The 16,738-nt window shown below is 35.0% G+C and overlaps 1 protein-coding gene across 4 annotated transcripts; it reads left to right on the plus strand.

Annotated features, from left to right (window-relative positions):
• Positions 1-11,636: 11,636 nt before the first annotated feature.
• Positions 11,637-16,190, plus strand: LOC108476780 (uncharacterized). Of its 4 annotated transcripts, none has more exons than XM_017779107.2 (6): positions 11,637-11,946; positions 12,584-12,673; positions 12,932-13,420; positions 13,724-14,536; positions 14,616-15,187; positions 15,438-16,190. In XM_017779107.2, the coding sequence occupies exons 3-6, from the start codon at positions 12,988-12,990 to the stop codon at positions 15,960-15,962; spliced, it is 2,343 nt and encodes a 780-aa protein (XP_017634596.1). In that variant the 5' UTR covers positions 11,637-11,946; positions 12,584-12,673; positions 12,932-12,987; the 3' UTR covers positions 15,963-16,190. The 4 variants fall into 4 exon arrangements, with proteins under 4 accessions (XP_017634596.1, XP_052878616.1, XP_017634595.1 ...); XM_053022656.1 differs by having other exon boundaries at positions 11,637-11,822; positions 12,879-13,420; XM_017779106.2 differs by having other exon boundaries at positions 11,642-11,946; positions 12,939-13,420.
• Positions 16,191-16,738: the final 548 nt, after the last annotated feature.

The following is a 16,738-nucleotide window of genomic DNA, read 5'->3' on the forward strand; positions in this document are numbered from 1 at the left end:
GGCACCTATTCTTATCTTATTCATTTTGTTTTCTAGCAGAATGTGCTACTTTGATTAATTCATAAGTTCTCATTTTGTATCTTAGCAAATGTGCTATCTTGATTACCCTGTTCATTTGGAGCTTTGCTCTCAACAAAATTCCATCTTGTCTATTATGATAATCTTTTGCAAGTGTCTTTTATTGAAATAATGATTAATGGACTAATAATATTCAAAAAGAGTTTTGCATATTACTCTGAAATGCTTCTAAATGGTACAAGGACCTAAAACGTGACTAATTAGTTTGAATTACCCTACATTCAAAGGTTGGAAACGTTGGGGAAAGAATAGACCAAATTGGGATTATCCTTCGGGTTTCTGCCAGAGATACCAGTCGAAGAAAAGATAGAATAATACGTCAACGATAAAATCTCGGTGAACAACGAGTAATATCAAAAAAAAAAGAGAAAGAGAGAGGGGACATTTTGCATTCATGCAAACATCATTCATACACGTCTAGCTAGGAGCATTTGATTTATTCTGATCATGACATCCTAATCATTTGGCATAAATAGGTCCATGAAACGAATTCAACAGGTCATGTTCTCCAAAGAATGGTGTAACAGACCGAAGAGATTAAAATCCTACACCCCTGAAGATGCAATGGGACGAATTAAAAAATGATGACGAATCTTGCCTTCCTAAAGTCGCAGTGAAACAGATTCAAGCCACCAAGCCTTAACCCCCTAAGCAGTAGGGCAACAGGTTGAATTTACAGATCTTAACCCCCCTAAGCAGTAGGGAAACAGATCGAAGACGAAGGGCCTTCACCCCCTAAGCAGTAGGGTAACAGGTTGAATTTATAGATCAAAGACGAAGGGCCTTAACCCCCTAAGTAGTAGGGTAACAGGTTGAATTTACAGATCTTAATCCCCTAAGCAGTAAGGAAACAGATCGAAGACGAAGGGCCTTAACCCCCCTAAGCAGTAGGGTAACAGGCTGGAAATCAAGTATCCTCTCCCTGAAATAGCGTTGGAGCGGCTAAAAGCCACAACAGATCTCCTTGAAGTTTCAGTGGAGATCACTGATCTTGTCTCTTTGAAATTGTAGTAGAGCAGATCCAAACAAACCTCATCTTCCTAAGTTGCAGCGGAGCAAGTTGAAATCGCAAGTCTCGTCTCCCTGAAGTTGCAGTGAAGCAGATTGAAATTGCAAACCTCATCTCCCTAAAGATGTAGTGGGGCAGGTTGAAATTACCAAGGCCTATCCCTTTTAAGTTTCAATAGGGTAGATCGAAGCTACAAATCTCTTCTCCTTGAAATTGTATTGGAACAAATCGTAGCACCATTTCCTATACCCCTAAGAATGCAGTGGGATGGAACGAGGCTTTTAGAAGAAAAGAAACACCAAGAAGCCAAGATCCAGTTAGACTAGGCGAAATTGGCTATTTTAAGGTCTTTGCTCCATTCTCATTACACGAGAATGAGCAAAGAGGGGCAGTTGTTATAGCCAATTTTGGCCTGGCCAACAAAATATAACAAAACCTAAAACAATAAAAAAGAGTCCAAAATAAATAGCCCATTTACAATATTAAATAGCCCAATTTACATCAAACCCTAGCCCAAATAATAGCCCACTTGCTTAAGGTTTTTCAACAGCAAACCCTTCCCCAAGATGCAAGACCGCTCATTTCACCAGCGCCACCTTCGCCTTCTCACCGCCAACCAACCGGCTTTTCACACCTCGACACTGCAATCAAATCCAACACAACAACAGAGAGCATGCAGAAGAAATAAATAGCTAAAGAACAAAAAACATAGAACGAACTGTTTGTAAATTGGCTTTTAAAAGCCAAAATCTATCATTTGTAATCGGTTACGAACACTAGAAATAAAAAAAAACACAAAAGGTTGATATCTGATTCTTCTCTCTTTATTTTCATTTCGTTTCTTTTTATTTCTCTAATATTTCTTTTGATTTTAATACAAATCTATTAAATAAAAGTAGACATAAAACAAAAATAATAAGGAGGGAAGAAGGCCTTACCAGAATCGCTCGTCGTCTCGTCGCCGGAGGGTTCTCCTTCGTCGTCGGGATCGGGCCGAATAAGAAGGGGAAGACCTTTTCTTTCGCAACTTTTGGGCTGAGAAGGCTCAGCCTTCGGGGACGCCATGAAACACGGTTAAAAGCCCGTCCCCGCGCGTCGTTGGCCATCATGTTCAATGGCGGTGCGGCGGTGGGACAATGCCTCCCTTGGTCGGCCAAACAAAAGGCTACAAGGAAGGAGAGAAATGCTGTTTTTTTCTTCTTCTTTTTTTAAAAACCTAAGGCTAAAATGAAACAAGCATAAAATTTGGCCTTTTATCAGGCTACAAAACGGCACCGTTTAGAAAGGGAAGGGGTCCGCATGTCTCCCTTGAACGGGAAATTGCCCACTTTGGCCCCTCCCCCTTTTCTGACCCTTGATTTGATCCTGATTTGCACTTTTTTATCCTTTCAAATAGCGCCCAATTATTTTATTTCATTGCTAATTTGGTCCCTGACCTAGACAAATTAAACGTTGCGCATAAGGGGTTGGGGAAAATTTCCCAACCAATCCCTTGAGGTTTCGACACGTTTTAAATAAGTCTATTACCCTTCTTTTCCTTTCTGAATTCCCCCTTTAATTTTATTTAGATTTTAATTTAGTCTTTTTAATATTCACATTTATTTTATTCGAATTTGGACACTTAATTTTCATTTTTATTTGTGATTTCACCCTTTTTTCATATCAATCTAGACCTTTCTTTTATTTATTTATCTTAAACTATTTTCATTTACCTTAAACTTGATTTATTATACTGTTTTAAATTGTCTTAGATATATATTATTTCAAATTATTTCATATACTTTAAATTGCTTTATCCATTGTTTATTTTAAATCCGTTAAATGTATTATTCATCCTAAACTGTTTTATTATTGTTAGAATTAAGTGACCCAAATTCTTATTTAAATAAAATACGATGGAAAATAAAATAAAAGTAAAATCCATATAGAACTAGACTTCTTTTATTTTATTTTAGAATAAGGTTTTAAACCTTATTAAACTCCATCTATTTTATATTGATTAGGATAAGGTGTTTCAATCCTACTAGAATATGGCTTTGCAAGCCTATAAATAGACATAGTCTATTCCTCTTGTATTTGAGTAAAAAATTTTCGACATAGTGAATTTTCTTCTCCTCTGCGTGGTTTTTTTCCGAAAGGGTTTCACGTAAAATTTATGTGTTCTTTATTTTATTTATTTTATTCTATTTATTTTTCACAAATTGGTATCGAGCTTAGGGTTATTCATCTCGATCACGGTAATGGCGTCTTTGAAGTATGAAATTCATTGTTGGATCGCAACACCAGATTTGCGTTGTGGCAAATTAAGATGCAAACAGTTCTTGCAGATGGATCTAGAGGATGCCCTGCTAGGATAGATAAGATGCCTTCGACATTAATGATGAAGAGAAGAAGCGTAAGGATCGAAAGGCATTAACACAATTACATCTCGCATTTGTCCAACGAAATTTTGCGGGATGTGATGAAAGAGAAAACTGCCATTGCATTATGGAAGAGGCTAGAACAAATATGTATGTCGAAAACTCTAACAAGCAAGTTGCATATGAAGCGGCGTCTTTATGCTCATCGTTTGGAGGAAGGTGCGTCAGACACGAACACTTAATGTGTTTAAAGAAATTCTCTCAAACTTGGAGGCCATGGAGGTTCAAGATGATAAGGAAGATCTAGGGTTGATTCTACTTTGTTCGTTGCCCGTCTTATTCAACCTTTAGAGACACGATTTTATATAGCCGCGAGTCTCTCACAGTTGATGAAGTTTATGATTTTTAACCTCGTATGATAAGATGAAGCATCTTGTGGTTAAACCCAACTCTCGGGAGAGGGTCTCATTGTTCGTGGGAGACAAGACCTAATGTTGATGATGATCGTGGTAGAACACGAGAACGGAATCCTCGTGGTAAATCTAAGGGTAGATCGAAATCTTCAAACAGAGGTAAAACTTGCAACTTCGCAAGAAGAAATGGCACATTAAATCTGAGTGCTATAAGCTACAAAATAAGATTAAAAGGAGGTCTGCGAATCAAAAGGAAAACAACCGAAAAATTCGGTGAAGGCGATGTTGTAGAAGACTACAGCGATGGTGAACTTCTAGTTGCTTCATCAATGATTCTAAAGTGCGAGGAGTGGATACTTGATTCAGTTGCACCTTCCACATGAGTCCCAATCGGGATTGGTTTACAACTTATGAAACAAGATCTCAAGGTGTTGTTTTGATGGGAAATAATGCTTCATGTAAAATCGCGGTGTTGGAACAATTAAAGTTAAGATGTTTGATGGAGTTGTCGAACACTTAGTGACGTGCGGCATGTTCCGAATTGAAAAGAAATTTAATTTCGTTGAGTACTCTTGATTCAAAAGGGTACAGATACACAGCTGAAAGTGGGGTTTTAAAGATTTCCAAAGGGTCCCTTGTTGTGATGAAAGGGCAGAGAAAGATTGCCAAGTTATATGTTTTGCAGGGTTCTACTGTTACTGGTGATGCAGCTGTCGCTTCCTCTTCCTTGTCAGATGATGATATTACTAAACTTTGGCATATGCGCCTAGGGCATATGAGTGAGAATGGCATGGCAGAATTAAGCAAAAGAGGACTTCTTAATGGGCAAGGAATTTGCAAACTGAATTTCTGTGAGCACCGTGTTTTGGGAAGCAAAGAGAGTTCGATTCACTAGAGGAATCCATAACACGAAGGAAACGTTGGAGTATATCCATTACGATCTGTGGGGCCGTCCGAGTGCCTTCGAGAGGTGGAGCTAATTATATGCTAACCTTTATTGATGATTTTTCCGAAAAGTTTGGGCGTTCTTCACAAGCGAAAAGCGATGTGTTTTCCACATTTAAGTCTTGGAAAATTATGATTGAAAAACAGACGGAAAACAGATAAAATACCTCCGTCATGCATAATGGCTTAGAGTTACGCTCGATGAGTTTAATAGATTGTGCAAGTCGGAAGGATCATGAGACACTTGACGTTCGTCATACTTCACAAAGAAAAAGCGGCATTGCGAACGAATGAACAGAACGATCATGGAGAAGGTTCGATGTATGTTGTCAAATGCCAACTTACAAGTCATTTTGGGCGAAGCGACCTCTCTTGCATGTTTTTGATCAACCGATCTCCATCCGCTGCCATTGAGAAAAGACTCCACAAGAGGTATGGTCCGTAATCCCGCTAATTATTCGATTTAAAGATTTTTGGGTGTCCTGCGTATGCTCATGTTGATAATGGAAAATTGGAACCGAGATCCATTAAATGCGTTTTTCTTGGTTATAAAGTGGTGTAAAAGGCTATAAGTTATGGTGTCCCGAAAATAGAAAAGTTGTGATTAGCGAGATGTTGTTTTGATGAAACTGCTATGCTACCTAACTTATCTCTTAAAGACTCTTCCAATAAAGAAAACCAAAAGCGGTGGAGCATCGATTAATACAAAATCAACTCCTCAAGCCAAGACAAAATTGAGAATAGAGTTGCTTCTTCACCGCAATACTCTATCGCCAAAAACAGGACAAGAAGAAATTAAACCTCCAAAGAAGTATGCCGAGGTTGATCTAGTTGCTTATGCTTTAAATGTGGTGAAGATATAGATGCGAATCAAGAGCCATTTAATTATTCGAGGCGATTAGTGTGAAGACTCGAGAAAAGTGGATGTTTGCTATGCAAGAGGAGATGGAATCACTCCACAAAAAGCAGAACATGGGATCTTGTAAAACTTCCTAAAGGTAAAAAGGTCGTTCGTTGTAAATGGGTGTTTAAAAGAAAGAAGGGACTCCAGAGTTGAAGAACCCGGATATAAAGCAAGGCTTGTTGCAAAGGGTTACTGATCAAATTCGAGTGGACTTCACAGATGTGTTCTCTCCGGTTGTTAAGCATAGTTCGATTCGAGCTTTGCTTGGTATTGTGGCCATGCATGATTTGGAGCTTGAGCGTTAGATGTAAAACGCATTTTGCATGGAGAACTTGAGGAAGATATTTACATGCAACAACCGGAGGGTTTTATAGTCTCGAAAAAGAGGACTATGTTTGCTTGTGAAAAAGTCCCTTTACGGTTTGAAACAATCACCAAGACAAGGGTACAAGAGGTTTGATTCCTTTATGACTTCTCATGATTTCAAAAGAAGTAGTTTTGACAGTTGTGTCTACTTTAAGAAAAACAGTGATGGTTCTTTTGTGTATCTACTTCTTTATGTTGATGACATGTTGATAGCGAAAAAGATAAAGAGAGATAAGAAAGGTTAAAGCCCAACTAAGTGAAGAATTTGAGATGAAAGATTTAGGACCAGAAAGAAGATACTTGGTATGGAGATTCTCGAGATAGAAAAGCAAGTAAATTGTACCTAAGTCGGAAGGGTACATTGAGAAAGTTCTTTGCGAGTTCAATATGCAGAAAGCTTCGTTAGTACTCCTTTAGCGACCCATTTCGGACTTTCATCGGCCTTATCTCCTCAATCGATAATGAGATTGAGTACATGTCACATGTTCCATACTCTAGTGCGATAGGATCTCTCATGTATGCTATGGTTTGTTCACGTCCAGATTTATCATATGCGATCGGTCGCTTAGCGATACATGGCGAATCTGGTAAAGAACACCGGAAAGCGATTCGATGGATTTTAAGATACTTACGAGGCACTACTAATGTTTGCTTACAGCTTTGGAAGAACTAAAGATGGAGTTATAGGGTATGTTGATGCTGATTTTGCTTGGAGACCTTGATAGAAGAAGATCTCTCACGAGTTACGTCTTTACAATCGGAGGTTGTGCAATTAGTTGGAAAGCCACTTTGCAAACTACATCGCTTTGTCTACCAAAGAAGCCGAGTACATGGCGATTCTTGAGGCTTGTAAAGAAGCTATTTGGTTGAAGGGACTATTTAGTGAACTCAATGAAGACCTTCAAATCAGCACAAGATTTTGTGACAATCAGAGTGCCATCTTTCTTACAAAAGATCAAATGTTTCATGAGAGAACAAAACACATTGATATTCGGTATCATTTTGTTCGTGATATTATTGCTCGTGGTGATATTGTTGTGAGCAAAATTAGCACTCATGAAAATCCTGCAGATATGATGACTAAGTCACTTCCTATAACCAAGTTTGAGCATTGCTTAGACTTGGTTGGTGTTCATTGTTGAAGTTAAACCCTTAAGGGGTTTTTGGAAGAGGTGAAGAACTTGTTTATTGAAAGTTCGCGATGAAGAACTTGTTCATTGAGAATTTGTGTCAAGGTGGAGATTGTTAGAATTAAGTGACCCAAATTCTTATTTAAATAAAATACGATGGAAAATAAAATAAAAGTAAAATCCATATAGAACTAGACTTCTTTTATTTTATTTTAGAATAAGGTTTTAAACCTTATTAAACTCCATCTATTTTATATTGATTAGGATAAGGTGTTTCAATCCTACTAGAATATGGCTTTGCAAGCCTATAAATAGACATAGTCTATTCCTCTTGTATTTGAGTAAAAAATTTTCGACATAGTGAATTTTCTTCTCCTCTTGTGTGGTTTTTTCCGAAAGGGTTTCCACGTAAAATTTATATATTCTTTATTTTTATTTATTTTATTCTATTTTATTTTTCACAATTATGTATTCTAAAATTTTCTTTTTTGTATATTGTTACTTCCAAATTTCTATCTACATAATATTCATTTTTGACTTATTTTTATTATTCATCATAAACTATCTTATATATTATCTATTTTATCTTGTTTTGGTTTTACATATCATTTTGAATTATTATATACATGTTAATCATTTTACATTGCTTTTCATTTATTTATTTTAGACCTTTTATATATCATTTTGAATTACTTATTATTTTAAATTTATATAATGCTTATTCTTAAACCGCCTTTTTATATAGGGCATTTATTTTCAAACTTTCATATGTTTTTATCTTAAACTCTTTGTACATTGTTTATTTTTTTATGCATATATTTGTGATAAGTTTTTATACTATGTATATTATTTATTTTGAACTTCTTTTTATGTATTATGATTTTAAACTTTTTATTAATGATTTTAGATTTTTTTACCTACTTTAAGTCTGCCTTTATAGTATTTATTTTAAAATCCTTTATGTATATATATTTTATATTTAAGATTATCTATTTGTTTGATTTAAATCATTTTATATTATTACCTCATTTATGTGTTTATTAAGCTTGTTATTTAATTGACATGTGTTATGCTATTGCCATTGTGTGTGTTATAATTGTTTATTCATATTTCCACTATTGTCATTTGCTCGCGTAATACTTTATTCATGTATCATCACTCTATGTCGCATCATATTTTTATTTTTCATTATCGCCTTATGAATTAAATTTCGCTACATTTATCTAATAAATCGCTTCGTTTTAACCTAAACAAATGACGTACATCGTTTAAATACTACCTTTGCTACTATTCAAAAACTAGAATTTCAAAGTAAGGCAATGTTTCGCATTTTGGAACATCTGGGAATTGTGCCCTAACTTACGGGGTTTCAATTTTCTCATTGTTTCTAAATGGCAAATATCCTTTTCGAGTTTTAAAACACATGAATTTCCAATTAAAATTAAAGACGACCTTGTGCTCGGGAGTTCATGGTATTGTGTCCTAACTTACGGGATGTGATACTCCGATATCTCGAGATAAGAAAATCTTTAAACAATTGATTTAAGCTAATTCAAGAATTTTAAAATCAATATTAATATAAAAGATCGCATTTCAAATTCATTTTCGATTTTCGATTTTCGACATTAAGACACTAACTAATCAATTCGGTACCAATTTTTGGGCGTGTCGGGGGCGCTAATCCTTCCTCACACGTAACCGACTCCCGAACTTGTTCTCTTGAAATTCGTAGACCAAAATGTCGTTTTAGTAAAATAAAATTGTTTTATTAGAACAAAGGTAATCTGATCACACCAAATAAAGATCGGTGGCGACTCCCGTTTTAATTTTCGTTTTCAAACTAAGTCGATTCCTGTTTTCAAAAATGGTTTCGACAGTGGTAATGAAACATGTTAATTTTTCGTAGTACAAAGTTAATTCAAGGCTCTAGAAGAGTTAATGCATTGTTATCTAAAGAAACAAAGTGATAACTAATATATCATGTTCTAGCCAGTCTCAAAGAAATTATTTTTTAAAAGGATATACGTTGTAACATATACCATATTGAGATTATGGATGAGGAAACAATTGATTTCTATATATTACATCTATTATATTGGGTAAGAATTTTGTATTGGAAAATTACTTTCTTTCCTCTAGTTTATGTTGGACATATATTAGTATGGTTAAATCACATAAGATGGTAAACCAAAAGTTACTAGAAGTTTACATTAGTATTGTTGAATTACGTGCATAGTAAACCAAAAGTTTACTAGTCCAAATACGTTAATTAGTTGACATGATCGGTTAGACCATCGTGATTAATAATGATGTGAAAAAATGAGAATTTACATAAAAATTTATTAAAGAACCTGAAGATTCTTTATTTTAAAGATTTTTTAAGTGTTTATTAGAACCTCACTAACAAAACTTGATATTGAATCTTTAGTGTTTTTGAAAGAAATAAAAGCCCTTTCCAACAAGTGAATGTTTTGATATAATTTTAGATGCACTTACAAGTTAATCACATGTGAGTTATCAACTTGTAACTTGTAATTTGCGAAATTACTTGTTTAATGATTTGTTTACGAACAAAACTTTTAGATTACGCAATCGAGACAATTCTTACTAATGTTGGTGATTTTATTACACAGGCTTTCAATTATTATCATATGTTAGCTTATTAGTGTGAGTAACTATTGCTAAATGTTATTGTTTATACATATGAAATGGTTTAGCAAAATTAATGATTAAATGCCTCCGATTAATAGCTAAACCATTACTTTTGATAACGAAACTCTTTGTATATATGTATAAGGATATGATATTTTACATGAATCGATACTTGTACGTATAATGCCAATAAGTTATGATAAATATTTCCAATATAATTAACTTTAGGTCAGGAGCTAAATATAACCCATTAAATTTTGTTGTGTATGATGTATGTTCAAGTTGTTTCGCCGCAAGGCACAAAATGATATTTAAAGAAAGTTGGGAATATATATTAATTATGAATCTCCTTATATTATTAGATGTTTTGATCAAATTGAAGATTCAATTATGATATGACTTGGTGATTATTATCTTGATTTAACAGTTTTTTCAACATTAGGGGAGAGAAATAATAATTGCATCAAATAATTACTTGAAATGAATTACTATTATTTTGATCATCATAGAAAGTAATTTAAACCAGAAGTTCAAGAAGATAATTCATTTTATTACAACTTAATTGTCAAATGCATTTACTGACTTGATGAAAATAATCAAGTGTTATATATCAGCTAATGTTTTGATTTGAGTTGAAGTCCAGTAGGACAACTTGTTAGAGTAATTGAAGGTAATGCATGCTCAAAACATGGTAGTTCAATTGGTTTCAAATATGAAAATTCTTATAATAAAAAAAAAATAAATCTAGATGGTCATATAGTGGAGATGGTGCTCCTGAAATGACTTAAGACATAACTAATTATTAGAACTCTAGAAGAGATTCAAGTACCTAAAATTGAAGATGAAAATAGTGAAAATAATGAAATTTTAATAAGTTATGTCAAAACGATAAAATATGGAACCGTGAAAAATGAAAAGTTGTTAATAACGTTTTTTGCAATGTTGAAATAATGAGAGATAAATGGGATTTTGAATAAATTTGTCAAGAAATACAAGATATGGAATATATTGGTCAAAATAAAAAAAATACAATTAAAGTAGAATTAAATTCGTGAAGTTTCTAGACCAATAGTCCAAATGTCTAAAGGTATAAAGTTAGTGGAGTACAAATGAGTAGTTTTGTGAAAGTAAAATAAGAAAATGAAGTTTTTCTTTAAAGTCCTAGCAATGATTATGAAAATATATTCTTTTGTTGTGGATGTAGTAACCTTTAAATATATCATTAGTTTAGCAGTTTATAAAAATTTTAGAATGTTGGAAGCATATAAAATTCTTGAGAAATTGTTCAATACAATTTTGTAAATACTTATATGAATTGATTTGAACATATATATTAGTATAGATAATTATTATAAAAGTTTTGCTATGATTATTGTCAAGAAGAAATTAAAATATATTTTCTCAAATTTTTCCGCTCATGACATTCAGAATAATGATGATATAAATATTTTGCAAAATCGTTTAAGTAATTTTTGAAAAGCTAGGTAAAATTTAGACATTCTACTTTTTTTTTCATTTTTTACAAAATTAATAAATAAAATACTTTCTCTTTTACCCACTCAATTTCTTAACAAAATGATATAGTAACATTTTATAATAAATAAATGATTACCCGACATTCTACATCCATAGCAGAATTTAACCCCATTAATGTCGAAATATAGTTTAAAAGAAAATCTATTCCTAGAAATAACTTCTCCTCAAACCCATGAATCATGATGGTAACTTTTCTTTTTTCTGGTTAATAGAACCCATGTTGGTATTTAATTTTAGATTTTGTTATATTCAAATAAAAGTTGCCCAGTTGAATGAATTTTATCAAAGACTTTCGTATTTTTTTTTAATAAAAAGAATATCATGAATTTAAAGTGAACGTAAATTAAGGACAAAATTTTGGACTTTGGAGAGGATTTACACTGTAAAAACAAGCGTCCCTCGCACTCTTCTTCTCTCTCTGACTTTGTTGTAAGCAATTCTGTAGCACTTTTGTCGTTTGATTATATATCCCATAGTCGAAGCTGTCGTTTTATGATCAGACTCCGCCATTGACGACTCAAAAAAGAAGTATCCTTTCTTGATGATCCAACTGGTAAAACAACGAGAAAAAGTTAAACCCTTCCTTTTTTACCTTCTTTTCATCGGAACTCTCAGTTGTCTTTTTTCCTTGCAAAATTTCTTCCTTTTTTTTTTTAAAAAAATTGTTACTATTTCCCTAGTGCTGAATCTTATCTTTGCATTTTTCTAAATTTTCTTTCTTTTTTCTCGTATTGCCATTTAATAGTTACCTCAATTTTGTGTTGCTCTCTTTGGCAATGCTCACCATTTTCCTGCTAGATCAACTTTTCACCATAATTTGTTGGCTGATTTTAAGAAGTTCAGTTACAAAATTCCTTTTTTCTGACTCAAATGTCTTCATTTAACTTAACTAGATATAAACCTCATAATTCATCTGTGTTCTGTTCGTATATTTAATATATATTTTTTATAAATTGTGGGATGTTAACAATTCGAACCATATAGATTTTTGTTCATGTATCGTGTTGTGTTTCTAGTTTTTTTTCTAAATTATGTTGTGTTAGACAGAAAAGAGTGGTGGCATTGACAGAGTAGTTCGGTGCTTCAGTTTGAATTACATTTCATGGCTTAGGTTTTGGAACCCTTTTTCTTTTTTGTTATGTGTATATTGCATGATTTGTGCTCATTTTCCAGTCTTTTCCGTTTTGCAGGATGATCGAGCCTTGCGATATATGCGGTGATATAGGCTTTGTAGAGGATATCGTAACTTGCTTTGAGTGCAAAATTGCAAGGGAACACGGGTGTGGTTATTCTTACCTCTTGCCTTACGTTTGGTTTCACTTGAACTGCTCGCCTTTTTGTTTTAAATTCTGCTTTTTGATTACCATGTTTATCGTTAAATTTTACGAACACGGTTATTTTGGAAACCTCAGCTTAGGTCCCCGAGATTGATCACTAACATTGAAGTATACCCTGTTTTCTCGTCCCCCCCCCCCCTGCTTTCAGCTATTGCATGCGCGAAGTTCTCTTGACTATCCCCGAAATTTGGTTCTGTGAAGAGTGTAGGTTAAGCAAGGCCATAGTTCCCGAGTCTGTTACAGAGGAAGATGTTCCTATGTCTTCCACTTCAATTACTTCTGAAAGTGTCTGTACCAGCCCGCTTTCGCACAAACCAGTTGATCAAGAAAATGAAAAGGCTTCAAAATCAAACACCTCTGAGACTTTGAATCCAGAAGCGTTACTTGAGAATCAAAAGATATTAGGTTCTGCTTGTAAGCAAGGGGCTGCTACAGTTGGGAATGTGAAGAAGTCATCAGTTTCAACAAAATCTGAACATTTAGTGAGAAATTTGGTATCAGGTCTTGATCATTTGAGTACCATGGAAACTGCATCGAAGAGCAGTCCAACAAGGTTGAAAGTTGCTTCTGCAAAGGCATCCATAAAGAAATTTAAAGCAAGTCATGATCATAGAAAAGTACGACATAGCGGTTCAAAGGTCTGCTCTACGACCCCACAGAAAGCAATCCAAACATCAAAAACTTTAAAAGGTGAGAAAGCGCTTTGCATGCATTTGTTGATGATTGAAGCATTTATTGAAACTGACAATTGAATCTGCATATTCATATTTAGTTCCTATGCATTATTTATATTCAAACCTTGATTTTCGTTTAATCATATTGCCTATAATACATTATATCACTTATGGTTCTTAGTCAATGAAAAGATGCAGTTTGTTCTAAATTGAATCAATTCATGAACAGTGCTTCCTTTAATTTCGTGTGCGTAAATAGATATCTTATAGACCTAATAGTCTAATGTGGCTACTCTTATGATTTCTGTTTTGGATGAAGAAACTTCTGCTACATATGAAAAAGAGACACATGATACTAATGTGCTCGGTGAAAAGATCGAAACCTCACTTTCACAACAAAGGGATGGTGAGGATGTCTCTCCTGAGGGATCAGCTAGCTTACCTGTAAATACGATAGCGAGCACTTTAACCAAGTCAGATCTAGAAAAGATAGCTATGGAGTATCACATAGACACTAAAAGGTACCATCTTTCTCTTCCTAAATCATCCGAGAGAGCAAATTCGTATTTCCCATGTAAACACACATTTTGCATCTATGCTGATGCCTTTAAGGCCGGGCTTCGTCTTCCTCTTCATCCTCTAATTTCGGAGATCCTCAGTGAGTTCAGTGTTGCTCCTACTCAGATTCCTCCAAACTCGTGGAGGGTACTGATTTGTTTTATTTCTTTCTGTTATTCTCAAAAAATAACTCCTACGGTGAACCTCTTTCGTGCAATCTGCTCTCTCAAAGATCACTCTGGGGAGAGCAACAAGGGGTGGTGGTTCTTTAGTGCTCGGATTGGATTCAAGCTGTTTGAGGGTTTTCCGAGCTCCATCAAGGGATGGAGGCATAGGTTTTTTATAATTCGAACATCTGAGAGAGACACATTAGGCCTTAACACGAAGTGGGGCCCTCCCAATAGTGCGGCAAATCAGTTGCCAACTCTTTCAGCTATCGAGGTCAAATCACTGGATAACCTTGTAGCTGCAGCGACCAACAACCCACCTGACATTAGAGTTTTGTTGTCGGAAGAGGCCTTGATTCAAGCTGGAATCAGTTCAACAATACTAAAACCGAAGGGGTCCAATGGTGGTATGGTCGATATACTCAACTCCATTATTTTCCTTAATGTTTTTATTTGAGTTCATGCTCTTGTTTTCTTTTGATTTAGAGATAAAGCAGCGTCATAGCTTGTCTCAATCCGGTCTAGTGAGGGCCTTACAGAGAAAAAGAGCTGCCACAGAGTCTGGGAAAAGCGCTTTGTCTAATCTTCCTTGTCAAGAGCCAATCTTAATATATGTCGATCAGGAGGATCTGCCCGAAAGCAAGAGGTCAAAGGAATCTCTGCAACCTATGGAACAAACCGATTTATTGCAACCTAAAGAGCTAACGAACCGGTCACAAGAGATTTCCCCTCCTGTGACCTCTCCTGCTCAAGATATGCCTCATGAAGGCCTTCCTCTACAAGCTTCCCCAGAGTCTAATATCCGGCACATTGCAGGAGTGTCAGTTCCTGCAGTTAGCTCGGTTTACTTCAATACTGCAACAGACAACCTCCCCCCTTCAAATGCTGAAGTGAGGCAGACAGGATCCGTGGAGTACACTATGGAACAATCAGTTTTCACTCATCCTGCTCTTGCAAGGAAGCTGATCAGTCAAATGGTTCTTCCGCACGACTGTGATTCGGTGGCTCAGAAGGATACTTTGGTCATGGCTCAGGAGCTTATGTGCCTAGCAATGGAGGTAAGTCTTGTTCTTCCCATTTTTAGTAGACGAAGCAATATTAAACACGGCAAGGAAGTGATAACTAAAACACGAAATGGCATGAAAAAACTAATATGAACATGACATGAATACACAATTGCTTCAAAATCTAGGTAATATGAATTAGTAGCATATCAAAATTTATATTTATATAACAGTGCGATTATGACACAACAAAATACATGAATTGGCGGGGTTTAATTTTGGATACTTGGTTGCTGATGGGCAGGACGCGACCTGGAAAATGGCAGTGTCTGAAAAGTTGATCAAGATGCAACATGAGGTCAACATGTTGAAGGAAGAAAGGAATGCATTAAGAGCAGAGCTTGAATCGCAGAAGATGGCGGTGACTGAGTGTGAGTCGACAAGGAAAACGACACTGGAGCTCCAAAGGTTGGAGGAGGAGGTTGAACGGCTCGAGATCAGGTTAAAGGAGACTGAGGAAAAAGCCTGGACATGGGAGGATCAGTTCATTAAGCTAGAGAGGAGGTTGAAACAGGCTGAGGACCGGGCAGCATCAGCTGAAAGAAAAGTTGTTGTGGCCGAAGAAAAATGGCGGCAGTCTGAAATGACAAAGTCGAGGGTTGCTGAGGAGACACTTAAGAATTTCAAGGCTTCCGACGAATTCCGGCATGAAGTTGAGGATTATCACGCTGAAGCCTACGGCATGGGGTTAAATGTCGCCATCGAGAAGATCAAGAGGCAATTTCCAAATCTAGATCTATCGATTATCAATTTTTATTCCGAGGATTAATGAGGAGCCTATTGAGCTGTGACAGATTTTCCAGGTTAATCATCGTAAACGTACCCCCTAGTCTCGATCTGTTTGGGGCCATTTATTAGAAATCTACTTAATTTGTAACTAAGGAAACCTTTAGCAATGAAGAAGTTTATGACCCATTTAGTTCATCCTAATAAAATAGGATTGTAATGGAGTAGTCATTATTTGATAATGGAATGTAATGGAATTAAATAGACATAACAGGTTGAAATTAATAGATATGTAATAGCAAATAAAACCAACTCTGAATGTCAAAATGCCCTTTAATAAATTAAATTAAATTTTTATTTTTATAAAAGTATTAAAAATCAAAAGTTTTAAATATTAAAATGATAATTTTATCCTTAGATTAAATTTAATTAATAAGATATAATATAAAATATTTACATAAAAATTAAAACATTATTATATAAATTATTCTTGTGTTTATTTTATCCTCACCCCTCTCATTTAATCACTTTATAATTTGTTTTTAAAAGGGAATAATAAACACCGGTTGTATGCGCTGAAGGACAAGCTTCATCAACACAACAAATGTTTTAGCCTCAACATCAATAGAACATTATGACATGTTGACAATTGACTCTGTCATAACTGAAGCACAACATATCAAAAATGATTATAAGCACTTAATACAAAAAATAAATCAGCCCCGGATGGTCCAAAAAGGAGGGCATAAATTGGCAAAAGAACCGAGCCTTCACTAAACTAAAGAGGACGGCGACAAAATCAACCTTAAAATCACTCGC

Source organism: Gossypium arboreum, chromosome 12, assembly GCF_025698485.1.
Source record: "Gossypium arboreum isolate Shixiya-1 chromosome 12, ASM2569848v2, whole genome shotgun sequence".
NCBI classification, from domain to species: domain Eukaryota; kingdom Viridiplantae; phylum Streptophyta; class Magnoliopsida; order Malvales; family Malvaceae; genus Gossypium; species Gossypium arboreum.

Excerpts from the sequence above, each read along its gene's own strand:
- LOC108476780 (XM_053022656.1), top strand. The coding sequence starts at position 12,585 with ATGATCGAGCCTTGCGATATATGCGGTGATATAGGCTTTGTAGAGGAT. Across the intron at positions 13,421-13,723 it reads AACATCAAAAACTTTAAAAG|AAACTTCTGCTACATATGAA; the intron begins GTGAGAAAGCGC and ends TTTTGGATGAAG. Across the intron at positions 14,537-14,615 it reads ACCGAAGGGGTCCAATGGTG|AGATAAAGCAGCGTCATAGC; the intron begins GTATGGTCGATA and ends CTTTTGATTTAG.